This window comes from Sorex araneus, chromosome 3, assembly GCF_027595985.1.
Source record: "Sorex araneus isolate mSorAra2 chromosome 3, mSorAra2.pri, whole genome shotgun sequence".
NCBI classification, from domain to species: domain Eukaryota; kingdom Metazoa; phylum Chordata; class Mammalia; order Eulipotyphla; family Soricidae; genus Sorex; species Sorex araneus.
The window spans coordinates 12,399,108-12,426,817 of NC_073304.1; the positions used below are offsets into that span (position 1 = coordinate 12,399,108).

The 27,710-nt window shown below is 42.7% G+C and overlaps 1 protein-coding gene and 1 pseudogene across 2 annotated transcripts in view; one reads left to right on the forward strand and one right to left on the reverse strand.

Moving 5' to 3' along the window:
- Positions 1-9,946: 9,946 nt before the first annotated feature.
- TTC8 (tetratricopeptide repeat domain 8) overlaps positions 9,947-27,710 on the reverse strand; it is a 61,273-nt gene continuing 43,509 nt past the window's right edge. For both annotated transcript variants that reach the window (XM_004610247.3, XM_004610246.2), the window contains 5 exons: positions 19,536-19,675; positions 17,901-18,075; positions 17,280-17,402; positions 12,240-12,323; positions 9,947-10,623 (listed from right to left, as the gene is read on the reverse strand). In XM_004610247.3, the coding sequence (XP_004610304.2) occupies positions 10,507-10,623; positions 12,240-12,323; positions 17,280-17,402; positions 17,901-18,075; positions 19,536-19,675 (639 nt within the window). In that variant the 3' untranslated portion in view covers positions 9,947-10,506. The remainder of the gene's footprint in view (positions 10,624-12,239; positions 12,324-17,279; positions 17,403-17,900; positions 18,076-19,535; positions 19,676-27,710) is intronic.
- On the forward strand, positions 13,077-13,223 carry LOC129403730 (U2 spliceosomal RNA; annotated as a pseudogene).

A 27,710-nucleotide genomic window follows, 5' to 3' on the forward strand; every position in this document is an offset into this window, starting at 1 on the left:
GAGTTACTCCTGGCTCTGCACTCAGGAATTACCCCTGGTGGTGTTGAGGGAACCATATGGGATGCTGGGAATCGAACCTGGGTTGGCCGCGTGCAAGGCAAACACCCTACCCGCGGTGCTATTGCTCCAGCCCCCCATGAACGTTTGGATTGCCGCTGCGCTGATACTACGGCCTGAAGATGCAATACCGCTCAGGCCTTACATTTTTGGGGAACATCAGAGTCACGGGTGGTTTCGGGGCCTCCAGGGTCCTCCTCGGCTGTGCTGGGAGCCATGCGGTGTCATAGATCAAACTGTCACTCACGCACAAACTTCATGACCCCATCAGCTGTTCAGAGCGCAAGAGCTGCTGTCCCTCCGCCAGCTCTGGTGCTTGTGGCCGCCCGCCCACCGCCATCCTGACTGGCCAAAACATCCGTTTGTTTTAAAATTAAGATTTAATTGACATGAAGCCAGGAGAAAGCCCTGAGCACAGGGCTTTAAATCTAAATTTTAAAATTTTGCTGAAATTTCTAAACAAAATTTAATTGACATGTAATATTCTATGAGTGTCAGGTGTATGAAAGGGTAATCGATATATGGGGATAATACAAAACGATCAGCAGGCTGGAGAGACAGCACGGTGGGGAGGGCGCTTGCCTTGCACACCGCTGACTTGGATTCAGTCTCCGGCATCCCATATGGTCCCCTGAGCACCACCAGGAGGAATTCCTGAGTTCAGAACCAGGAGTCACTTCTGAGCATCACTGGCTGTGGCTCCCAAACAGACAAACAACAAACATACAAAATGATCAACAAGGCTAGTTAATATCTGTTACCACATGGAGTTATAATTTCTATGTGTGTGATGGGGACTTCCAAGATCTACCATTCCAGAAACTTTCAAATATACTATTCATCAGGGGCTGAGAATATCTGGCCCACAGGCCATGTAAGGTCCATGAAATCAAGCGATCAGGCCCTGGTACAAGATGGGAACTGACACATGCTTCTCCTCAGTGGCCAGTGCCCATATGTTGCATAACCCAAAAATGAGGTTCTAAACATCTAACTGACCATAGGCATAAAAAATTTTCCTGCCCCTGGCATTATAAACTGTAGTTGTTATGGTGTACATTACATCTCCAAACCTGTTTATTTTATAGCTGTAAGTTTATACCTTTAATCTTTTCACTTACCCCAAAACCTCTGCTTCTGGCTACCACCAATCTGGTCTCTATATATTTAGATTTTGGATTTTGTTTTAAATTCCACATATAAATGGGATTACAGTCATACTGGGTATTTATAAATGGGTACCAATCATTTATCATGATGCCCCCAATATCCTTCAGATTGCTATAAGTGATAAGATTTCCCACATCTTATGGCTTAATAATACTCTGTTGTGTCTCTACATTGATATTACCTTTTCTTCAGTCATTCATTTAACCATGAACACTCTGGTTGCTTCCTTGTCTTAGCTACTGGAACTCGGAGATGCCTATATCTTTTACAGTTAGAATTTTCATTTCCTTTGGAAAAATACTCTGGTGAGGAATTGCTGGATTATGTGAGCATGTTAATTTTTGTTTTTTGAGGCATCTCCATAGTAGTTTTCATAGTGGCTACACTAATCTACATCCCACCAACAGTATTAGGGTTTCCTTAACTTCACATTCTTGTCAATAATTCTTATTTCTTCCATTTTAAAATAACTGCTCTGACATATATGAGGTAATGTCTCATTGTGCTTCTGATTTGAATTGCTGTGAAGCTTAATAATGCTGAGCATCTTCCATGTACCTACTAATCATCTGTTTGTTTTTGGAAAATATTTGTTTAGAGTATGCTTATTTTTCAATCATATTGTATGTTTACTATAGAGCTGTATGAGATACATTTTAAATATTAACTCCTCTTCAGATCTATGAGTTGTGATTATTTTTTGATGCAATTATAAATAGATTAATTTTTCCAATAATTTATTGCTAGTCTATATAATCATGTATTTTTTGTATACTGATTTTGCATTCTGCGACTTTACTGAATTTATTAATCCTAACAGTTTTTTAAGTCTTTAAGATTTTAATATAAATTATCGTCATCTGAAAATTAATTTTACTTCTTCCCTTTTTATTTAGATGTCTATTATTCCTTTCTCTTGATTAATTGCTCTAGGTAGAATTTTTCATACTATATTGATAAAAGTGATAAGATCTTAGGGGAAACAACTTTAGCTCTTTACCATTGAGTATAAGATGTGGATTTGTTATATGTAAGCTTTATTAAGTTGAAGTACAATCCCTCTTGTTGGTAATTTTTATTATGAATGAATGATGAGTTTTCCAAAATAATTTTCACATCTATTTACATAATAGTATGATTTTTAATTCTCATTTTGTTAATGGGGTGTATCACATTGAATTGCAGGTGTTGAATCATCCTTTTCTCCTTGAAATAAATCCCACATGATCTGGGTATGTGGAGCTTTTGTTGACTTTCGTTTGTTAATAATTTTGGTTTTTTTTATTATTTATTTATTTATTTATTTATTTTTTATTTTTTTTTTTGTGTTTATGTATGCCCATCAGGGATTTTGGCCTACTTTTTTTTTTCACCAAATACTCTTATAATTCTACTGTACTTCAATTATTAGCTTATTTGGTACAACTATTTCTCTTAGGTATATCTAACATATCTCATCTAGTGATATGCAACCAACTTGTATATAAGTAGTTTGGAATTGTTGATTTTTTTTTTTTTTTTGCTTTTTCGGTCACACCCGGCGATGCACAGGGATTATTTCTGACTCAGCACTCAGGAATTACTCCTGGTGGTGCTCAGGGGACCATGTGGGATGCTGGGAATCGAACCCGGGTCAGCCGCATGCAAGGCAAACGCCCTACACACTGTGCTATCACTCCAGCCCCGAAGTAGTTTGGAATTGTAAGCTTCCTTTCTACTCTCCTCTCCAAGCTTCTGTGCTGACATTTCATTTGTGTATGTTATAAACTTCACACTATATTGATGATATTTTTGGTTAAACAGTAAAATATCTGAAAAATCATGTCCATCTCATCATCATCATCATTCCGTTGATCATCAAATTTCAGTAGCGTCTCCATTCGTCCTAGCCCTGAGATTTTAGAAGTCTCTCTTTACTCATACTTTCCAATGGTGCCACATTGGAGGCTCTTTTAGGGTCAGGGGAATGAGACCCATCATTGTTACTGGTTTTGGCATATGAATATGACACAGGGAGTTTGTGAGACTCGAGCAATTCAGAGACAAAGTTCTTATTTTCAATAGGAAATGCAGGAAGATAAACAGATCTGAAGGAGCTATCTATGAGTGTTTCTACTTTGAATCCAATGTAGCTCTGAGATTTAGGCAAAAAGTAGGAAGAAAGGTTCTAGAGTAGGAGAACATAGAAACTAAAACAGATTGGAAACCATGGGCACATACACGGTAGTTGAATTTATTTGGAGAGAAGATGTGCACAAAGAAGACTGAGTGAGCACTGAAAACGGTAAAGAATGGAACCCTGAGTTATAATGAGGTTTAAGACAGGCTAAAGAAAAGGAACAAAACGACGGGGTGACTGAGAATAGTTCATGAGACTGAGAAATGCTCTAAGAAGAAGAGAGATCACACTGGAGAACTCAAAGGAGGAAAGAGTTTCAATAGTGTATGCAAATGCTACAGCACAGTGGGTAACACAGCGGGCAGGGCGTTTGCCTTGCACGTGGCAGACCCAGGTTCGATTCCTCCCCTCTCGGAGAACCCGGCAAGCTACTGAGAGTATCCCGCCCACATGACGGAGCCTGGCAAGCTACCCGTGGTGTATTCAATATGCCAAAAACAGTACCAACAAGTCTCACAATGGAGACGTTACCGGTGGCCGCTCGAGCAAATCGATGAACAACGAGATGACAGTGATACAGTGACACAGTGATGCAAATGCTACAGACGATCAAAGAAATAAAGAACAAAAAGTCATCCACCGGGGCTGGAGTGATAGCACAGCAGGTAGGGCATTTGCCTTGCACGCGGCCGACTAGGGTTCGAATCCCAGCATCCCATATGGTCCCCTGAGCACTGCCAGGAGTAATTCCTGAGTGTAGAACCAGGAGTAACCCCTGTGCATCGCCGGGTGTGACCCAAAAAGCAAAAAAAAAAAAATCATCTACGGAGACATCCCATATTCATGCATTGTTGTTAAGATGATGCTATTTCCCATTCTGTGGGTACAACAAAATTTGCTACAGGCTTCCTTTAGGGATAATTAGAAATGTTGTAAAATTACTAACAGTGGGGCTGGAGCAATAGCACAGCAGGTAGGGCATTTGCCTTGCACGCGGCCAACCTGGGTTCGATTCCCAGCACCCCGTATGGTCCCCCAAGACTGCCAGGACTAATTCCTGAGTGCACGAGCCAGGAATAACCCCTGTGCATCAACGGTGTGACCCAGAAAGCAAAATAAAAAAAATTACCAACAGTTATGTTCAGCTGTGAAGATACTAAAAGCTACCGAAGGGGATCCAGGGCAATCAAAGCCATGGCATTCCTGCACTCGGATTCATTTGATCCCCAGCATGGCCTGGAGTCCAAGCATCAATGGGTGCAGCCCTCAAGGCCCAAGCACTGCTGTGCCTGAATAGTATCACAACGAACCCTGGTGCTGAATGACCACAGAACGTCAGTGTGTGTGACCACAGGCCCCTGACAACTGCTTGAGAGGCCACAAAATCCATAAAAGCAAGCGGGGGAAACAGTTCCGTGGGCAGGGATGCATGCATTGTCTGCATGTGTTGGGACCCAAGTGCAAACTGTAGTCCACATGGCCCCCTGAACACTGCTCCAAGGCCCTTGAGCACCCCCGAGTGGCCCCTCTGGTTCCTCCGCCCACAGGGCTCAGGAAGCTCTCTATATTTGTGCCTTCACTCTGGACCATCCCGTCCAGTTGGCCAAGTTCACCAACAGTGGCCCCCAGGTCACTCGGACACTGCTTGAGAGGACACCCTTTGAGAACACAAAACTTAAGATTGAAAAGAATTTCATCCTTTAAAATAATTATGAACTGGAGTGATAGCACAGCAGGTAGGGCGTTCGCCTTGCACGCAGCTGACCCAGGTTCGATTCCTCCGCCTCTCTCAGAGAGCCCAGCAAGCTACCGAGAGTATCTCGCCTGCACGGCAGAGCCTGGCAAGCTACCCATGACGTATCCGATATGCCAAAAACAGTAACAACAAGTCTCACAATGAGAGACGTTACTGGTGCCTGCTCGAACAAATCGATGAGTAATGGGATGACAGTGACAGTGACAGAATAATTATATGGCTTATGAATAATTTCTTGAAACTTATTGATGATGACCCTCTGGATTTGCTAACTAGTGACCTTCCTGCCAGTGGTCTCGGTGAGGGCTGTTGGAGGAATGAAAGGAGGATGAGGAAGTCAGCTATAGCACCTGCACTCTCGAGACACTGAAAAAGGAAGTAACAGGACGAAAGCTAAAGGGGACTCGGTTCTCCTCTGTGGGTTTTTGACAGATACCAGGCAGGGGGAAAGGAATGGAAGCGCTGGGATCAAAAATGTGGGGCTGAAGGAGAGAGTAAGAGGGAATGTGCCTGCCACAGAGTGAGGGGAGGTGGCAGGGGGGGATACTGGGATACTGGGAACATTGGTGGTGGAGAATGGGCACTGGTGGAGGGATGGGTACTTGATCATTGTATGACTGAAATGCAATCACAAAAGTTTGTAAGTTTGTAAAAAAAAAAAAAAGAAGAAGAAATGTGGGGCTGGGAAATTATAGAAATGGGAGTTTCAACCACTAAGAAAATCTGTTTCTTCTTTGATTTAAAATAAAGGTGGAGGGGGGATTTTTTTTTAAATTTTATTGAATCACCATGAGGTAGTTACAAGCTTTCATGTTTGGGTTACAATCATACAATGATCAAATACCCATCCCTTTACCGGTGCACATTCCCCACCACCAATATCTCCCTTTCTCACCCTCCCCATGCCTCCATGGCAGACAATATTCCCCATACTCTCTCTCTACTTTGGGGCAGTATGGCTTGCAACACAGACACTGAGAAGTCATCATGTTTGGTCCATTATCTACTTTCGGCACACATCTCCCATCCCAACTGGTTCCTCCAGCCATCCTTTTCTTAGTGATCCCTTCTCTATTCCATCTGCCTTCTGGAGGGGGATCTTTCTGTGTAAAAAAAATCATGTCTGGCCTTTTGTGTCTTAAGATGATACAGTTATCTTTCCTCAATATAGCTGCTTTCCCCAAGAATTCCGTCATCCACAGTTCACTAACTCTTTACTTGTCAGGATTCAGGTTAAGGGACTGGATGACATTGCAAGAAATATTATAGTCCCTGAAGATAACAATTTATTTATTTTTAAACACAAATTAAACAGTTAATCTCAAGAATTTGGACTTAATATAAAGAAATCAAAAAAACACCTCTTTAACATGACAAGATTGTAATTAGCCAAAATAAAACTAGTGTCTTTTATATGGAAGGTGTAAAACTGTGGTTATTTTCAAGTAGATGATGTCCCCTCCACACTCACCATTGCCACCCTACCACTGACGATCATTTTGAAATTCTGGGAGTTCTTTGAAAGTACTCTTATCCACGGAGTATTCCAGTTGACCTATTCTTTTGAACTTAAAACTATACAGTAATCATCTTTTACCTAAATTTGATTTCTGGGCTTATTATGAGTTCTACTGCATTATTTTAAAAATCTTTGTTGTTTTCTGAGTATTTATATTCAGTCCTTTGAAAACTCCTGATAGAAAATGCTCAGGTTAATAAGAAATTTTGATCAAACAATCTGCAGGAAGAGTGAACACCTATTAAGGCAAGGTAGAAAACATAGTCAACCTTCCTTCTTTAGAAATATTGGTACAGAAGCCAGAAGTTATGTAACCCAGAAATAATTTTGTTACAAGGATATATGTAGCTCCTGATACACAGTGTTATGTCATCAATCTGCCCTTAGCTATCCTGACTCATTCTTTGCATTGGTGTTCACAATGAATTAACATAAATTCAAGACATAAATCTTTCCATATCATCTTCAACATGACTCATTCGTGTGGTTCTTTTTTTTGCTGCGTTAATATTCCCTCATTACTTAATTTTACTCGTGCATGTAACATTCTTTTTAAATGATGATAGCATTATAAGTAAAACATTAAGAGTCTTTTTTTTTTTTTTTTTTTTTGGCCAGGGGTTCGGGGATGGATTAGGCGTTGCACACCCAGGCTCTGCTGAGGGCTTACTCCCAGCTCTGACTTTGTGCTCAGGGATCATTCCTGGCAGCACTCAGGGGAACCCATATACTTCTCCAGGGATTGAACTAGGGTCGACCACAAGCAAGCGCCTTATCCCTGTACTATCTCTCCAGCCTTAAGAGGTAGCTTAATACAGAGGTTAAGAGCATATCCACCTATGAAATGGCTCCTCTGTTCCTGAAAGACTATGATCCTGGAGGGCTACTAATCACGTTTGGCACCCAGCGGCTTCTTACAGAAATGCATCTAGACTGTGAACTGAGCTACAACCCCAGGCCGCCCGGGGAGAGGAAAGGGTTTTCTCTCTCGGCCTTATCTTTTGGTGACTTCTGGCAGAAATCTCTCTGGACTAAATTACTAAAATGTCAGAAATCCAAAACCACACGGCCGGTATCGCAGCCGCGCAAGCTCATATATTCTTCACTCTCAGCAATGGAAAACAAATTACCAAATAATGCCTTTTCAGCAGGTTTGATTGTTGGGGGAAAATTCTAAATAATAATAGTGAGTAGTTCTCTGTTGAAATATTGAATGTACTCAAAGTATAGAGAGTAAAGTGAAGATCATTAGCTACTCAGGTGGGGGGGTGGGAGGGGCATATATTGAGGTTCTTGGTGGTGGAACATGTGCACTGGTGAAGGGATGGGGGTTTGATCATTATATGACTGAGACTTAAACCTGAAAGCTTTGTAACTTTCTTCACAGTGATTCAATAAAATAAAAATTAAAACTCAAAAAAAAAAAGAGCATATCAACCTGCATTTGGATGCCCAATCTTCTACTAACTCTATACATCCTTGACTTTTCTTTCTTCATTTTCCTCATTAATAAAATAGAAATAACAGGACATCCAAGGGCCTAAGTAGTATTTAGTGAATTCATTCACATCAGTGCTTAGAATAGTGCTAGGTTCATAAAATATCCTCATTAAGTGCTAGACACTGGCTCTTAGCTGAAATCAACTTACAAAAACAGAGATTTCCCTGTTGGATATTAACCCTAAATGTTTTAGACTTCACCAGTGCTCTTGCAAGTATCCCAAATCCTCTGAGACAGGACCCGTATCGGAAAAGACAAGCTGAACTGACCTGAGGACTTAGTCTGGGCTTTACAGTAAAAACCTTGCTTGTTCTCAGAGAACTAAGAGCCCAGAAGAACTAAGTTTGGGATCTTTATCTCTTACAGCATTTATCCAAACAACTGCAAGTATTGGTAAGAAGTTGACTTAACTGCTTGACTGATTGTTTGAAGAACTGTTTGACTTAACTGTTTGGTATATACGACTAGAATGAAAGAGAAAAAGCAATATAGATATCCCTGGGAGACAGAGCATCTCCTTGCGTTCATCTTCCCCAGAGAACTGCCTCTGCCGTATTGTCTTACCTCTGTAAGTGATCAAGCACAGGGACATGCAGTCCTCTACCTCTGACCCCTTCAGCTATCTATAAGGATGCTGGTAGCTCTGCACTAAATGGGCCATTTTCACCATCAGTCTGTGGTCCTGCGCCTCTCTGTCTCTCTGCTGGTGAGGCCCGGGGAGGGCGGGGAGCTTGTGGCTGCAAGGCTCGAGGCACCCCCACACCTGGTGAACTCACATCCCATTACGTAATTTGACTCTGGAGGGTGGGCCCTGCCCAAGACCTGGCAGCTGCCCAGTGTGGCTCTGCTGAGGCTCTGGTAGCCGCATCGACACCGACAAACAGTGTAGTAAATCCTCACACAAAGACTTAACCTCACGGTGAAGAAACCTCATAGAATGATTTTCACATATTTTCTTTTTCTTAAGTATTTTTGATAACCCTTTAGCCATTTGGTTATAACAAGCAATATAAAACATATTATTGTGTGCCTGCTGTAAAGGGGCGGGCTTGGGGTGCAGTAGGGGAAATGGGGACAATGGGGAAGGGAAGGTCCCTCGGGTGGCGGGGTCAGTGTTGGAACACCAAAAGCTCGTAATAACTGTATTGTGAACAACTTTTTAAACCATGGTGTTTAGATAAAGTATAAAAAATGAAAAAGAAAGAATTAAAAAAATGACTCTAATGATAGAGTACAGTACTGGGGAATGTAACAGTGCTTAAGGAAATTCTCGTGAGTTAAACTAGCACTCGTGTGTCCTGGAAAACCGGAGAGGTAAAGTCCTCAAGTGCCGGAACAAGCCGTAACTCTACTGTCAACCTGCAAAGAGTCTCAGAACCCTACTTGCCTCATCTGTTCACCTTTGGAAAATACGTATTTTTGCTTCCACCACCCTCTAACAATATGTAGGTGTCTGACTTCATATGTTTTTTGTTATGTCAGCTAAGTAGTACTACTTCTACCAAGCTGAACTGAAATAAAGACTGTACTTTAGTGTTTAGGAAGTTAAAAACATGGACGGTACCATGGACAGATTACCAAGCAGAAAGCATAACCTTGAGCGGCCACTTCCGTGGACACATCTATATGAACACCGATGAGGACACCACACAATTGGGAAGAATCAAGTCTGTGAGCTTTTCTAAGATTTCAGGGTGTACAGTTATCAGGAAATAGCAAAACTGGTGGGAACGATGACTTGATTTCTAAGATTACTGAACTTCTGAAAAACTTGTTTTAGCAGAGATTACTGAAATAAAAATTCACAAAAATAACAGAATGACAGCGTTTTACACACTGATTTATTTTAGAAGACATTCTATAAAAATTTATGGAGCATCTGATGGAAAGCATTTTAAAATATAATTTGTAGGCTCTAAATAAAGTTTCTACTTAGGGTTTATATACACACTTTTAGACATAAAGGTTAATTTTGATGGCCTCTTAAGCTACATGAGCACTAGTGGCCAGCCTGTGGACATTAAAATACACATTTTATATAAAGTTGAGGATAATTTATGAAAATGTTTTATAAACATCATAAACAGATATTTTACCATACGATAGATGTATACAAATCCTTTTCCTTATCGGCGATGCTCAAGGGTCACTCCTGGCTCTGCACTCAGGAATTATTCCTGGTGGTGCTTAGGGGACAATATGTGATGTTGGCAATTGAAGCTGGGTCAGCAGCATGCAGGAAAATGCCCTATTTGCTGTACCTATCGCTCCAGTCCCAAATCCCATCTTTCATTTTCTATTATGCCTCTTACACATGAGTATGCACACATAACTTTGCCCCCTGCATAATGCTACTATAAAAATACATGTGGTCTAAAAAACAATCAGAGCATAGCAAAATGCTGCTTTAACTGCTTAATTAAAAGTTGTGTATCTACATGATCTGGAAATGCAGCTTCGGACTTTTGAGCAGCAACATAGCTTCTCTGTAGATCTCCAATCTGTAAGCAAGACCAGAGAGCATAGAATGAGATAAAACGAGCAAGGCAGTTTGGGAAAAAAAAAAAAAGGCATCGGCATACTATAGAAACTCAGAGGGTTCTTAAGGACACATCACTTGGTTATCATTATTACTTTACTTTTATAAGTCTTTCATGTAGATCATATTTCAATCTTTTAAAATGCGCGAGAAAAATCAAATCACCAATTACATAAATAATTTCTGCTCCATTACTGCTGTCTAGTACAAATTCAAAACCCAGAGTTTTCATATTCAGTCATGATAGAATTATAAAAATAAAATGACATGTGTGTGCTGAAGCAGTCAGCTCTCGGGAGCTTTGGAAAATTATTTGTAATGAACTACAAAGAGACATATTTTGATTGGAATATTATCTATTAGACAGAATATTTAAGATCCGATAACCTGCTCTGGGGGAGTCTAAATAGCGCAATCACAGTGATGCTGGGGAGAGATCTGGCCTTGACACTTTGCAACGGGTGTCTCTGTCTGGGGGTGAATCAGCAGTCTGCAGCTCATGTGGATCAGTGGCTAGCAAATGACAACTTATGAAGGAACAGCTTTTTGAGTACAGATGCCTTTGTAATATATGAAAAGTGACATTATTGTACTTTCCCGTAGTCTGTAAAGACTCCTCCTTACATCAGTCAACAGAGTGTTTTTTTTTTTCCTTTGGCCTTTCCATTCTCTTTAAACTCTCCTTTGAGTATAAGGAAAGGTTTCTAAGTTACAGCTATGAGATGCCTCTTGTCTTCTTGTAAAAATGACATATGATCCCTTTTAGCTTTGGGATACAGCAGGAATGCCTCATTTCCCTCTGTGCTGTTCTTAGCTAATATAGCTTTTGCAATTATCCCTAATTCTATGGCAGTCTTGCTGAGGAGTTGGTGGCAATGTGATGTACAAAAAATATACACATTTTCCTTTCCGTAAAAGCCAGTTAAGAAGCCCTTTCCAAACAATAAAATACTAGGGCTGGAGCATGATAATACAGCAGGTAAGGTGTTTGCCTTGCATGTGGTCAACCTGGGTTCGATCCCCAGTATCCCACATGGTCTCCTGAGCACTGCTATGGAGTAATTCCTGAGAGCAGAGCCAGGAGTAATCCCTGAGTATAACTGGGTATCACCCAAAACCAAAAAAAAAAAAAATTTAAAGCCAAATAAAGTACTTAATGAGCATTTTTTGGTAACTGTCACATATCTGCTTAAAATGCATAGACATAAATATAACATCTATATTTTGGTGTCGCTATGGATTGAATTCTGGGTCTCACATATGCAGAGCAACTTCCTTACACACGAATCAACACCTAGAACCCTTTAAACATCAGACTTTTTGACATGAAACAATTCTCTTTAATCTACTGAATCTTCAGTCAACATTTGTTGGTGAATTTATTTAAATTTTGTTAAACTGTCCCTTGAAGTGAAGGGATATATGTATATATGTTATGAATGCTAGATAACTAGAAAACTAGAAAATAAAATTGTTTATTCCCAGAAGTTACGGTTAGAATTTCCTTATGTACCTGTATGTTAAACACAAGAAAAAGAAAACATATCAGAAGAAAAATGATGGGGAGAGAGAGAATACCTTATCAGAGATGGTTGCAAAGTTAAAATGAGGCTCATACATATGGGGTGCTAAAGTTGATGCAGTTTGTAAAAGTGCCCTTGCCTGCAGGAAAAGGGGGGGAAAAAGGGAAAAACAAAGACATATAATTATTTATCAGCACAATACTTGTAATTTTCTTTTGGGGACTGGGGGAGTAGAAAGAAGTGCCAGAGATCAAGCCCAAGACCTCTGACATGAAAAGCATGCATTCTCTGACTGACACGCACACCCATCCCTTTATATTTGTGTTTAGGTTAAAGAATCCTTTATGTAGCATAGGACCTTAAAAAACTCATACTGTGGAAATATAGATGATATTCCTCATCATATAGATTTACTAACATATAATTAAATACTTACATCTAACCTAAATTATAATTAGATATACATTACCCAAATTATATCAATATGTATGGATTTATTATTAACAAGTCAAAGTTTATTCCATGCTTTAAAATATGGAGGAGGGACTGGAGTGTGGGGCCTACAGTGGTTAGGGCGTTTGCCTTGCACACAACCAACATGAGTTCCATCCGCAGTATTCCATCTGATCCCCTAAGCACTGCCAGGATTTATCCCTGAGTGCAGAGTTAGAAGTAAGCGCTGAGCACTGCTGGGATTTTTCTTGGGGGGAGGTATCCCCCCTCAAATATTTTATTTGAAAATATGGAGGGGGAAAAAAGAGGAGTGAAAACTCACTTCAGGGAAGATTTGTTTGTTTTTAAGTTAGGAGCCATAATTTACAATATTATTATTAAGAATAGATTTAGTTACTTGAGAAGCTCCTGTGAAGTCTATGTTTCAATATAGCATACAATCGCTTCTCGGCCTTTTGGCTAAGATCAAGTGTAGTATCAATACAGCATACAACTCAAAAGATAATATTCTTGATACTGAAAAGAAATAACACTTTTTAGTCTAGTTTTTAACTGATTTAGCAAGCTTCTAATGAACTATTTTCTAACAAAACATCAAAATCAAAATCCTAAAAGCCATAGTTAAACTCCAAAGTCCCAAATTCTGTGCTGGATGATAATAAGCATATTATTATTATTATTATTATTATTATTACTATTATTATTATACTGCTGACTTGAAAATAACAACTGAAATTAATTGAGCAGGATAAGTTTTCTGTTCTCTACTGAGAATCCCACAAGGCTGGAGCTGGTAGGGCATTTGCCTTGAACGCAGTCAGCCCAGGTCCAATCCCCTGCACCCCGTATGGTCCCTTGAGCCCACTAGGAATGATCCCTGAATGAGTCCTGAGGACCACCAAGTGTGGCCTAAAAACAAACAGACAAACAAAAATAAAGTATCCAGAACCCAAATTCACATCACTTCTTCTTTCCACTGCAAAGCTGGCTCCACTGCAAAGTCCCATTGATAATACAAGTGCGCTGGAGCGATAGTACAGTGGGTAGGGCATTTTGCCTTGCATGTGGCTGACCCGGGTTCTATTTGAAGCATCCCATATGGTCCCCCGAGCACCACCAGGAGTAATTCCTAAGTGCAAAGCCAGGAGTAACACCTGTGCATATGACCCAAAAAGCAAAAAATAAATAATAAAAAAAAAGAACAAACCCATCCATCTTACTTGCAGCTGGGGAATTTGTAAATTAAAGGCAACACCCAATAATGGCTCTTGTTTTGATAAAAAGTTTCTCGCTACTCTTAGGAGACCCTGTTGGAGATGGTCCTGTCCAGCTGCTCTTTCTGTCAGGGCCTGTGGGTGATTACTTCCTTGGTCTGTTTCTTCTCCTCTTCTTTTAACTGCTATTAATGCTGTAGGAGTATATTTAGCAGTCTTAACTTTCTGTTACTTATGTAATAACAGCAACAGAACAATTTAAACTCACACCATGTGCTTAATAATATGCTTTTATTATGCATGTGCTTTGTCCGCATCTTCTGCACACGCCCTCAAGATCTCCTGGGTGTCAATTCTGTCACACTCTATTTTCCACATCGTCCACGCTTTGCCACATACACTTCCTGAACACCTACCATCGAGCAGGCCCATCCCAACCAGCACTGCAATACAGAGGTGAGAAGACAGAGAAGGCCCCTATTGGGTGCCGCTGGCGTCTCTACCTTCTATGTCTGAATATGAAACAAATTTGATGAAACAAGCAATGTGAAGGGCACATACAGGAGAGTGATATGCCGTGCCTGAGGGTTCCTTTGGTCTGAAGGGAGACCGGGTCTTTCTACGGAGGTGGCAGTTACACTAAGACTTGAAAGACAAAAAGAAAGATGTCACGGAGAAGCTGAGAGAAGCACTCGGGCCTGACGGGAAGAACGGCAGTGCACTGTCAGGAGCAGGGGCGCCGCCAAGGCTGCCCCTCGTCTGTGGGGAAGGAATGGAGGAAGGAGAGGAGAGGCCAAGATTTTCTCCTGTTCAGCAGGCCGCCTTTTAATTTTAGCTCATTTCTTTTGTAGCAGCCACAAAGCTCAACAATAAAACCCACAACCCCATCCGAAACAGGGAGAGGAGATGAACAGATGCTCTCCCCAAGAAAAATGAATGGCTGGTAGGCATATGAAAAAAATGTTCAACATCATTTATTATTGGGGAAATTTAATCAAAACAAAATTGAGGTACTATCTCACCCTTGTGAGAGTGGCATATATTAAAAAGACTGGACTGGAAACAACCACAACCAGTTGGCAGGGAGGCAGTGAGAGAGAAACCCTATTCACCACTGGTTAGAATGTCATCTGGGTCAACCTCTAAGGAAAGGCATATGGAGAATTCTCAAAAAAGTAAGAATAGAATTCCCAAATGATCCAGTGAGTTGTTTTTTTGTTTTTTGTTTTTGTTTTTTTGGCATCTACCACCAAAACACCAAAAAAATATTCATTCCGAGTGACATATGCATACCTATGTTCATTGCAGCTCTTAACAGCCAGGATACCCACATGTACAACTAAAGTATGTATGGATCAAGAAGCTGCCATGCACAATGAACTACTAGGCAGCTCTAAGAAAGGTGAAATCATGCACTTTGCTGCTATCCGAATGAAACCAGAGGACATCATGCTAACCGAATAAATGCTTTTTATAAAAAGAAATAAGACACTCAAAATAATCTCGGAACTGAGCAGCTCACTGCAGAGATGCCCCTGGACCCTACACCAGGCCGACTTCACCAGGGTGCCTGAGATGGGAGCAGGCCTTGTGCCTCCACCTGCCCCCTAGGAATCCCGGTGGCTGCCAACTTCCAGAACCCAATGAGAAGCCCAAGTACTCGGAAGCAGCAAACACCAGGCCTCAGGAGTAAGGGATGAGCTGGTCCTTCTCCTCTCCCCATCCCTATGGGACCGTGGAGGTCACATCCACGAACTGCCTCCGGCCACTATTAGAGCTTCCTAATGGCCATGATCCAGAGACACACAAAAGAATCTCTGAACCGAGCAGCTCGCTGCAGAGATTTCTCCAGACCCTAAGGATCTAAAATTTTAGAGTTCCAGGAGTCTTGTGCTATTCAGAATAAGCAATACAAAATACATTATCTAGAATATGCCTCAAACGGTAGGTTGGAGTGGTGGCAGAAAATTCAAAATAATGGTGGTGGGAAAGTGTAATGGTGGTGAGACTGGTGTCGAATTATGGAAGGTTATCCATTATTGTGAGCAACTTTATGAAAATAAATAAAATTAAATATAAAGAAAAAAGAAATAAAAAGAAAGGGCCAGAGGCCAGAATAGGTGAATCCCTGCAGGCCAAGGTTTACAATCTACATCTTATTCCAAATGAAGGCAGGCAGAAGTCTTTGGAGGATGCTAATAAACAAAGCAGTAAAAAACTGATCTCACTTTTGGAAAAAAAAAAAAACAAAGTCACTTGACTGTTCTGAGGATATAAAAGAGGATGCAAATGAAAACGAAGAACAGCCAGGAGACTCCTGTAGTAGGCCGGCAAGAGAGGAGAGTGGCCAGAGCAGGAGGTGAGAAGGAGAGGGGTCTGGAAGCGCTAGAGTAGAAGAAAGTAGCAGGTCCGGATGTGGCCTAGCAGTACCCGACAGGACTTGTTGAACATGCGGGGGACACGAGATGACAGGGAGCAGTAACAGGAAGCAGGGGTTTCGAGAGTATAATGGGGGTTCAAGATACGCAACCCCCAAATATTCTATACCTTGGCGCCATCGATATCGACAGCTGAAGGAAAAATGCACAAAAATTGGAAACCAGAGACCTCTCTGGCCCTGCTTTCCCGCTCTCACCCATCACCTTCCTCCTTTTTTTTTTTCTTTTCGGGTCACATCCGGCGGTGCACAGGGGTTACTCCTGGTTCTACACTCAGGAATTACTCCTGGCGGTGCTGGGGGACCATATGGGATGCTGGGAATCGAACCCAGGTCAGCCGCGTGCAAGGCAAACGCCCTACCTGCTGTGCTATCACTCCAGCCCCCACCTTCCTCCTTAAAACAGGTCAAAAGGCCCCAACATAAGAGGTGGCCTCCCCGGGCCCCAAGCAAAGGAGATCTCCTGTGTACCAGACACGGGGCTGAGCACAGCACGGGAACTAACCCTCGCTTTCCTGTCTCTTTCACCATTCCTGCCTCTTTACAAACTTCCTGCTCTGATCTCTTTGTGGTCTTCATTCGCGTGTGTATTCTTCCATAGACATCTGTATGCTGTTTTCCCATGAACCATCTAGTCTGTTTTCTCATCAGACCCAGCCCGGGGGCCTAGGAGGGTTATGAAACTTTCTCCCCCTTGCACACTGCCCCCAGGGTTTGGGCTGGGGCAGAAAGACGATGGGGTGGGGATGGTGAGTGCAGAATAGTCTGCTGGGAAATGAAGAAGAGATGGGGCGGGGGACAGGAACGCAAGTTTGTCCCAAGAGGGTTGAGGTTCCTGACAAGGTCACAAGGGCCCTACACGACAGAGCTGGAATTCAACCCGGGCCTGTCAGCCTTGAGAGCTTCCTTCTCAACTGTGACGTCGTCTACTACCACCGGGGACAGAAGTCCACCTGGTCTGTCCACCAGGGCACCAGTCAAGGTCACCCACCTGCTCGACGTGGCCCTTCCGCATCTCCAGCACGGCCAGGTTGTTATAGGCCTCGGCGTGGTGGTTGTTGTTCACCAGAGCGAGCCGGAAGCACTGATAGGCCAGGCTCGTGTCTCCCACGCCCTGCCAGAGGAAAACACAGACTCACAAACACAATTCCACACGCAGCTCCGGCTTCCTCAGACACAGGCATCTATGTCCTGCTGTCAGAGACACCGCAAAGGGTGACTGCAGGAACTAAGTGTGAATGCTGTACACGATGGAATATAAAATGATGCAGAAAAAACTATATTTGGGGGCTGGAGCAATAGCACAGTGGGTAGGTTCGATTTGCACGCGGCCGACCCGGGTTCGATTCCCAGCATCCCATATGGTCCCCCGAGCACTGCCAGAAGTAATTCCTGAGTGCATGAGCCAGGAGGAGTAACACCTATGCATCGCCGCCAGGTGTGACCCCAAAAGAAAAACAAACAAAAAAACCAAACTACATTTGGGGAAGAAAAAAAAAAAACAACCCTGAATTGCACCTGGACAGGCAATAGCAGGAATCCCAGAAGTTGTCTTCGGCTGAACCTGCGTCCCTTTCGTTACACCAGAAGTCACATCGGAAAAACAACCTACCACAGCTATATGGCCCAAGTTGTACCAGACATCAGCCGCCTCGTCTTCATTTTCAGCCAGGGAGAGGGCGCGCTCAAATGAGGTCAGAGTCATATCATACTGCTGGGCATAGAAGCAGCAGAGCCCCAGATTGTTGAAAAGCTGGCAGTTGTAAACACCCATCTGCAGGAGTCGCCTTGGTGGGAAAGAACACAAATTTGGGTGTCAGCCCAAATTTATAAATGTTAGAACTATGTATAATTTACATCTATTTACTGTTTGAGATGACTTTATTTGATGTAAGAAGTTATAGTAAACTCCCACTCCCCCACCAAAAAAAAAACTCCAAAAAACGTGTAAAAGCTAGTACAAAAGAATTATCTTTTGGAATGGTACCAGGCATGGGAAATAATGTCCCGAGGCAAGGTCAGAAACGGGTTATATAAGCCTCTTTCCACAAACGCTTTGTGAGAGAACCACAAGTGCGGAATGAAATAGTCACATAAAGTTAATTCCACACATTTGTGTTTCAGAGAGTTTTGGTGGTCACAAACAAATCCCACAGACCTGAACTAAGTTGAACCCTGCATTAGGCGTGGACCTCCAGGCATCAGATTAGCTCTTCTCTGGCCTAGGTTATTTGTATTTTGAGGTGTAGCAAATTCCCACTAAGGAAAACAGGCCCATCAGTGGGTCTCCACGTTATCCATGTGGTTTTCAAGAAGCCCATCTTGTACCTACACATTTATGAGTCCCGAAGGACAAAGAACAACAGAATTCAAGTAAGTGACCGAAGATCCTGCACAGGCTGACTGGGCCTGGGGCGTATCAGCTGCCCGGGGCAGAGGACACGCTCACACTTTCTATTTTATGCTCCCATCACACAGTAGTCAACTGTGTTATCCAAGAATGGCAGAAGAAATAATAATTTTTTTAATTAATTTTGAAAACTAAAAGCAGAAATAAAATATGTCTCAAAAGGGGACCAGTGAAGAAATGAAGATGTTGAAAGCAATGTATCAGTAAGAACTGACAATGTGGGTTGGAGTGATAGTACAGCAGGTAGGGCATTTGCCTTGCACACAGCCGACCGGGGTTTGATACCCGGCATCCCATGTGGTCCCGTAAGTACCGCCAGGAGTAATTCCTGAATGCAGAGCCAGGAGTAACTTCTGAGCATTGCCGGGTGTAACCAAACCTTATTCCCCCTCCACCTCCAAAAATAGACAAAGAAAAAAAGAAGAAGAAGAAGAATTGACAATGTTTCACCAAGAAGGTCATCCGTGTGGGGTCTTTGTTAAGCTTGGAACGTGCAGTCAACTGCACTGTACAAATCCATCACTTCCTGCTCCAAGATTCTTAGGTTAACTGGGATTAATGGAGGCAATAATAGTATGAAATCTTTCAGTAATGGCCAAACTGTCATTGGTTGATGACAAAATAACTCTGCCTGTGATGTGGTGTCTTAAAAACTCATATTTGTCAACCAGGTGTTTCTGCATGATGCAGGTGTTTCCGCATCTCCAAATTGGAAGTGTTTGAATTTGGGGTCTCATAGTAATCTTTCCTGTACCTTATTATTATTTTTTTTATTCACTGTTTGTTTTGCTAATATTTGCCAGTAGAGCAGCTTGACAACTGGGAGGCAAAGCTGACCTGTAGAAACGGAGAGCTATTTCTGGCTGATCCGAATAGAAGTGGTTGCTCCCAATGCAGGCGATGGCCTCCACGTGAGTGCTGTCCTGTTTCAAGACTTCTTTGTAGTACTCTGCTGCCGACGATGTGTTGTTCATTTCCTGTTCTCCGGGAAGACAGAAGAACAAGACTTTACTCACTGCCAAGAATTTTTTTTTCCCCCTGATTTCACATTCATTCATTCAACAAACACAGTGAATCTATCATGTGCCAAACTCCGTTTTAAGCCCCCAGGGCACAAAGACGAATGACAGGAGAAAGTGACTCAATCCAGGAGGTGGCAGTTGGCAGGGAAGACAAACAAATGAACAAACATGCGAGCGATTGCCAGGCAAAAATGAAGAAAAACAGAGCAGGAAAGGCGAGGAGGAGGAAGGGGAGGAGAGAGAGGGGGCTGCTTCAGAAAAGGTTGCCAAGGAACCATCTGGAAGAGGAGTCCTGTGAGAGTCCTGTAGGAGTCCTGTAGGAGTCCCCAACCCTGAATGGAAGGGGGACGCAGGCACATCTGGGGGAAGCACATCTGGGCAGAGGGATGAGCGAGCCTGAAGTCGGGAGCTCGAGTTAGGTATGAGGGGGCCACACAAAGGTTGGGGAGGCTACAAAAGACGGGGGGGTTGCTGCAAGGGTGTATGGGGGAGGGAGGAAAAGGCAGGAGGGATGGAGGGAGGCAGAAGAGAGGGAGAGAGAGAGTACAAAGGAGACAGGAGAGGTAGCCAGGGGCTTTGGCAAGGGAAGAACTTTGGTGTTTTCCTAAGTTGAGGGAACTTAAGCGGTTAAGGGCAGAGGAGTAACAAAGTGTGTCACCTTTCAATTTGGTGACTACACACTGGGGCCAGCCAAGGGGAGAAGAAAGGTAGCAGGAAGACCAGGAGTCTCAAATTATGCATCTGATTGTTACCCAAGCATCTCAGATCTCGGGACCAGAGAAATAGCACGGGGGTTAAAGCACTTGCCTTGCTCCCCTACAACCCAATTCACCACACAGGGTTCCCGAACACCGCCAAAGACCACCCCTGAGCACAGAACCAGATGCAGCTCCTGAATACCCTGGGGTGTGCCCCCCGACCACTGCAAAACACAAAGGACTAAGAGCCTCGGATCTCTCGAAGCCACTGCTGTAGCACTCATTATTCATAACTTAAAATCAATTTTAAGCTTTTTCGCAAAACACAAGACTATGGATACATTTGTTGGCTAATTATGAGCTCTCACTTTCCCAAATTCTTCACTGTTTTGTATACAACTCTCCCTTAACCTCTTAATATGGGAATCCACTCAAAAGTATTAAAAATAAAACAACTGAAGAAATGTGGAGTTTTGTTATATTTTCCATAATGAAGGTCTCAAAAGAACGTGGTGTAGCTATCACACAATTACGTAGTCGCAAGGATTATGCAGTAAAACATGGTAACTGATTCCAGAGTAATCACACCCGACATGTATTCCAAGTCCTTCCCTTCTATGGGCTGAATATTCCAATGTTAGAATGAAGTCCCAGTACTCAGTGTGGAGGTGTTTGAGATGGAGCCTGTCGGAGGTAAATAGATTATGGGTGGAGTGATCATGACTGGGATACATGCCCTGAAGAAAGACACAAGGAATTGGAGAAAATAACACAGCGGGGAAGGTGCCTGTCTAGCAGTTGGCTGACCCAAGTCAATCCTCAGCACCCCAGATGGTCCCCTGAAACTTCCAGGGGTGATCCCTGAGCTCAGATCCAAGAGTAAGCCTTGAATACCGCCGGATATGCTTTCACCCCCCCCCAAAAAAAAGGGGGAAATACCTTTAAAAAAAATCAATGTTACCTCAACAATCATTGAGGATATCCCTTTCCCTCTGTGGGGAGACAGCAGGAAGACATCCGGCCCAGACAGGAAGAGGTCCCACTAGGAACCAAGGTGATCAGCACCTTCATCTTGGAGAGCCTGGACTCAGAAATTTCTGTGGCTTTTGTCACTGTGTTTAAGATATTTTGTTATAGAAGTCCACAAACAAACTAATACACTTTCCTCCCCAGAGTAATCTCCACATCTGGGCGGCAGCATCATCAGGAAGCTTTAATGGCCCTGGGACCCCGTGGAGCCCAGGACTGTCACATTTCTGATTTCTTGGACTGCCACATCTCCGCATGCTAGCTCCGGTGTTAGAGCTGCAAAGGGCAGTGTATTACAAGCCCGCATGGGCTTCCATGAGCAACACTGGGTGGCCCCGCCAACAGACATCAATGTTCTCACAGTTCTGGAGTCTGTCAACTCAAGATCAAGGCAGCAGTAGGGCCGGGATCCCAGGAGGATTCTCTTCTAAGCTTGCAGGCAGCCTTCACTCACTGTGCCTTCATGTTGCTGAGGGCCCGATTTTGTAGTGTCTCTTCTTAGTTAGGGCCGACACCGTCTTGAGCATACCAGACCTCTGGCCTCTTCTAAATAAGTTGTCTCCAAAGCCCCATCTCAAAATACAATTGAAGGTAAGAGCTTCAAGAGATGAATTTGGAGGCAATCAACTCAGATTCAAACTGGTGGCAAGCCCACTGCAAAGCTACTCCAGTCTGAATAGCTAGTTGTTTCAAGGTCTTTAGTTCCATAAAGGATGCTTTAGGATGCTTGTGTACTTGATTGATAGGCACAGAATTCATTTATGTATCTTCGAGGAATTTTAGAGTGAAATTAACTTATGTTTCTAGTAACCTCATATGGTGTACTTCAAACTCGTTCTTATAAAAACATGTGCTTATATTACATAAATTTAAACACGGCAAATGGATATAAAATGAAAAGTCCCCCAAATCCTAGTCAGTGGAAGCTACTAGTAGTTCCCTCAGTATTCTTTTAAAAGTGTTCCTAGGATCAGAGGAATAGTAGAAGGATTAAGGTACTTGCCTTGCACACAGCTCTACCTGATTTGGTCCCTGATGAGCACAAATGGTTCCCTGAGTACAGAGCCATTTTTGTTCTCCTTTCCGAGCTCATCTTTTGTGTTTGAGCACCGGTTCGTGAGTCAGAGTGGCCTAGTGGGGCACTTCCCAACTAACAGAGGTGTGCCTTGGCAATCTCTGGCATGGAACCCTACTTCCTTTTGAAAGAGGAAGCCTCAGTTTCCCCTTGCCAGCTACTGCCATGAACAACTCTATTTTCACTCTCTTCGGTCCACGTTTTATTTTATTTTTTTTTAATTTTTTATTGTGGAAAGTTACAAAGTTACAAAGTTTTCAGGTTTAAATCTCAGTTATACAATGCTCGAATACCCATCCCTTCACCAGTGCTCATATTCCACCACCAAGAATCCCAGTATAGCTCCACTCCGCCCCCTCACACCCCAAACACCCCCACGCCCCTAGCCCCCCCACCCTAAGCCCCCCCCGCCTGTGTAACTAATAAATTTCACTTTACTTTCACTTTGATTGCATACAATATTTCAACAAAACTCACTATTATTGTTTGGAGAGTCTCTCCCCTAAAGTCAGACCTGCTGAAAAGGAAGCATTAGGTAATTTGTTTTCCATTGCTGAGGATGAAGAAGTGTGAGGTCGAGTGACCACACTTAGCGGCCTCTCAGTTTTGGGTTTCTGTAATTTAGTATTTTAGTAACTAAGTCCAGAGAGATATCTGCCAGAAGTTGCATCGTTGCCAACTTGTACTTCTCAGTTACATTATATTCCACATATGAGTGCAATCTTTCTATGTCTGTCTCTTTCTTTCTGACTCATTTCACTCAACATGATACTTTCCATGTTGATCCACTTGTATGCAAATTTCATGACTTCATGTTTCCTGACAGCTTCGGTCCACGTTTTAAACATTCCTGCAAATTTCTGGGCTCTTCCTGTATATTTTCTGTATAATTTCCCAAAACCATAAATTCTGCCCCCAGGAGAATTTCAGGGCTCACAGAAGACTAAGAGATAATGGGGCCATACCTGGGCATATGGTGCAATAGAACCTAAAAGGTGATAAGTAGGCAGTCCCCACCAGCCGCAGTGGGAATGAAAGATGTTAATCTTATCTTAACCACACAAACAGGACCTAAATTAACAAGACATCTGGGGAAACAAATGGGATCCTCTTGAGATTTTGGTAAGAAATACAAAGCCTGCCCGGCTCCACAGCAAATCTCCAAAAGAACACAGTTTGCCAGTGTGCTGCAGAGTTCACAGCACACAGGCAGACCGGCCAGGGCTGACAGCTCTGGGTCCTTTTCACAGTGGCGATCGGTAGAGTCTCCTTTCTGCTTAAAGGCACAGCTGTCTGCAGCCACTCTGGACCCCCTCTGACAGACAAATGGCCCAGCTCCACAACTGAACCTCAGCAGGCTGCCACGCCACCAAATCATCCCAGCTCCGTACATCCTGGAATGACAAGGGTGGCCACACGACACCTCCAAATTTCACAGTACTGTCAGCCCAGGAGGATCACAGCAAATCTGATGGGAAAGTTGCATAGACGCCCACCAAGCTCAATGAGCAAAAACAGTAACCCAGAAGGCTCAATAAGCACCCGCTAACACGTAAATCCTCAGACGACGACTTCAGTGACACTGCTGTGAGATGTAACAATAATCACAAATTGACTTGCGTTGATCTAAGTTTTGACAATTCCATCTGTCTGTGTTGTAACCAATAATGTGAAATAAATTTTTTGTGCCTTCTAAGGGGGCAGCTGGGGTGGTGATGGGAAACCGGGGACATTGGCAGAGGGAAGGTCACACTGGTGTTGGGACATTCAATGACTGAAACTAACGGTCTTATAAACAACTTGGCAAATCATGGTGTCATAACCAATCACTGTATCACTGTCACTGTCATCCCGTTGATCATCGATTTGCTCGAGCAGGCCCAGTAACGTCTCCATTCATCCTAGCCCTGAGATTTTAGCAGCCTCTCTTTACTCATCCTTCCCAATGGTGTCGAATTAGAGGCTCTCCGGGGTCAGGGGAATGAGACCCATCTTTGTTACTATATTTGGCATATGAATACGCCATGGGGAGCTTGCTGGACTCTCCTCCATGGGGGCAGTAAACTCTTGGTAGCTTGTCAGGTTCTCTAGGAGGGAGAACTAGGCTATCAGATGTTGCCACACGCTTCGTGGAGCTTGACAGAACGTCATCACCAAAAATTGAAGAAAAAAAAAAAAGACCAAGCATTCCTATCAAAATCCCACAACATGAGCCAAACTTAATTTAGTCCTGTACTAAGTTCCTCCCTGACTGAGGAGTTTCTTTTTTCTTCGACTTTTCAATAAATTTGTCTGCTTCCAACTCTGAGTCTGAGCATCTTTACTCCTCAATATTTTCATTCTTGAAATCTTGAAGAACAAAAATATTGAATGATATCGAAGAACTTGAGAACTGTGGCTGAGCACAAAGACCAGTGGTCATTGCTCCTGCGTCACTCGCTCCAGGTGAAAGGAACCTCTGCTGATACTGCCTTAGTTCCCTGCCAGGAGGACCAGTGGGTGTAAGTAGACCCTTCAAAGGAAATACAGGTGGACTGAGCAGCCTCATCTTCTATGCACCGGGCACCGAGGCCTGCAGGGACCCCAGTCAAGGCGGAATGGTAGCATAGCTGAAAGCTGCTGGAATCTGGCTGCTGTCTCATTCCTGGGGGGATTTGACCTACAGGAAGAGGGTCAGTCATGACTACGCAGGCTGGTAGGGAAAGAAGGGCCTGGGCAAAGACCAGACCCGCTCTAGTTCCCATCACTCTTTACATCACTGACAAAATAAGTGAATTTGTAAAGGTGTGTGCATGTGCACTTGAGGTTGAATCTCCCACCAATCTGCAAGTCTCTTGAGATCCAGCAGTTTTTAAGCAAGGAACAGGTTGGGAACTTAAAAGTAACCTCTCATTCATCCAGGGTATGGCTAAAGGTTCTCCCATTTCACTGCGGTTTTATTTTGTTTTAACACTTTTGCTTTGTTTCGGTCAAACCTTATATTTTTGTTCTTATCACTATCACTATCATCCCGTTGATTCTCGATTTGCTTGAGCGGACCTAGTAATGTCTCCATTTGTCCTAGCCCTGAGATTTTAGAAACCTCTCTTTACTCGTCCTTCCCAACAGTGCTGCCTTAGAGGCTCTTTCAGGGACAGGGGAATGAGACCCATCATTGTTACTGTATTTGGCATATGAATATGCCACAAGGAGCTTGCCAGGCTCTCCCGTGTGGGCAGGAAAACTCTCGGTAGCTTGCCAGGTTCTCCAAGAGGAAGAACTAGGCTATAAGATGTCTTTGGCTGCCAGGGTTCTGCTCAGGGTGGAGAGGGAAACTCAACCCACCCCCTCCAAGGGGCCCCAGTGAAGACAGCCAGGCATGGGGGCAAGAGACTCTGCGTCACTCTCTTCCGTGAGCTTGGTTTTATAGTCTCCGGATGTTGGCCGTTGATGGGATTACATGGTCCCGGGGGCAGTTTCTGGGTGTGACTGCCTAGCTACTGGAAAATGGGAAATCTAGGCGGAAGAGGCCCAGTCCCAATCTGAGCAGGATTAAAGATCTCAAATTCTTAATTTCATAATTCTTAAATTCAATAGTCTTTTTTTAAAAATTGAATCATAGTGTGATACACAGTTACAAAGTTGTTCATGTTTGGATTTCAGTCACATCATTTTCCAACACCCTCCCCTTGAATACTCTAGGAAGTGGTAATGTGCAGCAACTTTGTATGTAAATGCCATAAGCTTGAACACTATTGTAACCCTATTACCTAAACTATCATATTATTTTAATTAAAATTTTTTATTCTTATAGTTTAGAAAAATTAACTTTTCTGTTCTCAGGTTTATCAGCATTTTCCCTTATAGTATTCTGACTTTGTCTCAGGCTTAGAAAAGTCTCACCATTTTTCAAGTTTATACAAATAATTCATCTGTGCTTTCTCCTGGAACTTTCATGGTTTTAAATCTTTCAGTCACCTGGCAGTAATGGATTCTTTGAGCAAAAGAAATCATTACTCACCCAGGTCTATTTTTATCTATTAATAACCCAACCATCCAAAGGGTCCAAAAGACAATTTTTAATGACATCATAAATTTTCATGTATATGAACCTATGTGGACTCTATTATTTTGGTTCTTCAACCAATTCCTGCAAAAGAGTTGTTTAAATTATAGTGGCTCTGCAATAAATTTTATTAAAATAGTATTTTCAAATATATAAATAACCATAATATCATTTAAGTGATTTTTATGGTGGCTATTTTTGACTCAGTCTGCAAAAAACCAACTTTAATTAGATATTTATTTAAAATTAAATTAACAACATTAAAATTTTAAAAATTAAGGAAGAGAATATTGCTGTTTTTCTCAAACTCCCCTCTCAGTTTAGTAAATATACAAATATCTTTTCCAAAAAATTGATGCAGATAGAGAATGGGCTGTATTTCTGAAACGCAACATAATTTTTCTGATGCCCAAGAAGTATTATTAGAGTAATATTCTTCAGGTAATATCTTCTACATGAAACATCTCTTAACAAAGAGCAGTTCAAATAAGGACACGCCTTTTGAATGGATAAATAAGACGCCTCAAGGAATTGCAACCAAACAGATTTAACAAGGATAAACCATCTCCAACAAGTTTCTCTGGAAAAACAAGCAATGAACATGAGACTGTACAACGTGTTCTTTTCAAAAGAGGAAACATTTAAGAGATACAAGACCAAAATTAAAGTGATAAATAAAAAGAAAAGCACATACAGGAAGAAAATCCCTCCAGAGAAAAGCATGGTGTACATATAAAAATCCCGAAGGGCATATGTCGTGTGGGCTGTGATGCCAAGGAACAAACTTGGCTAATTAACTCTAAATTCACTGACACATAGAGACGAAAAAGACGCACAAGAAATCTGTCTGTGTGGGGAGATCTTAGGCCTGGGGGGAAATGAACTACGTAAATCCAAGGGAAATACTATATTCAAGGATTTCAAGTGGCAGCTTAGTCCGGGATCACCCCCCGATTTGTGCAAGCCACATTCCCCCCTCCTTTAGAATACGCTCCGCTCCACTTTCTCTCGGTATGAACCCAAACTCTCCTTTCCTTCACTGTGCATTTATAAGTACAACTATAACATAAGCTCCTCCGACTCTTGGCCAAAGCAGGAAAAGAAAGAAGGTGGCTGGGGAATGGAGGCCCCTCCCCGGGGCCC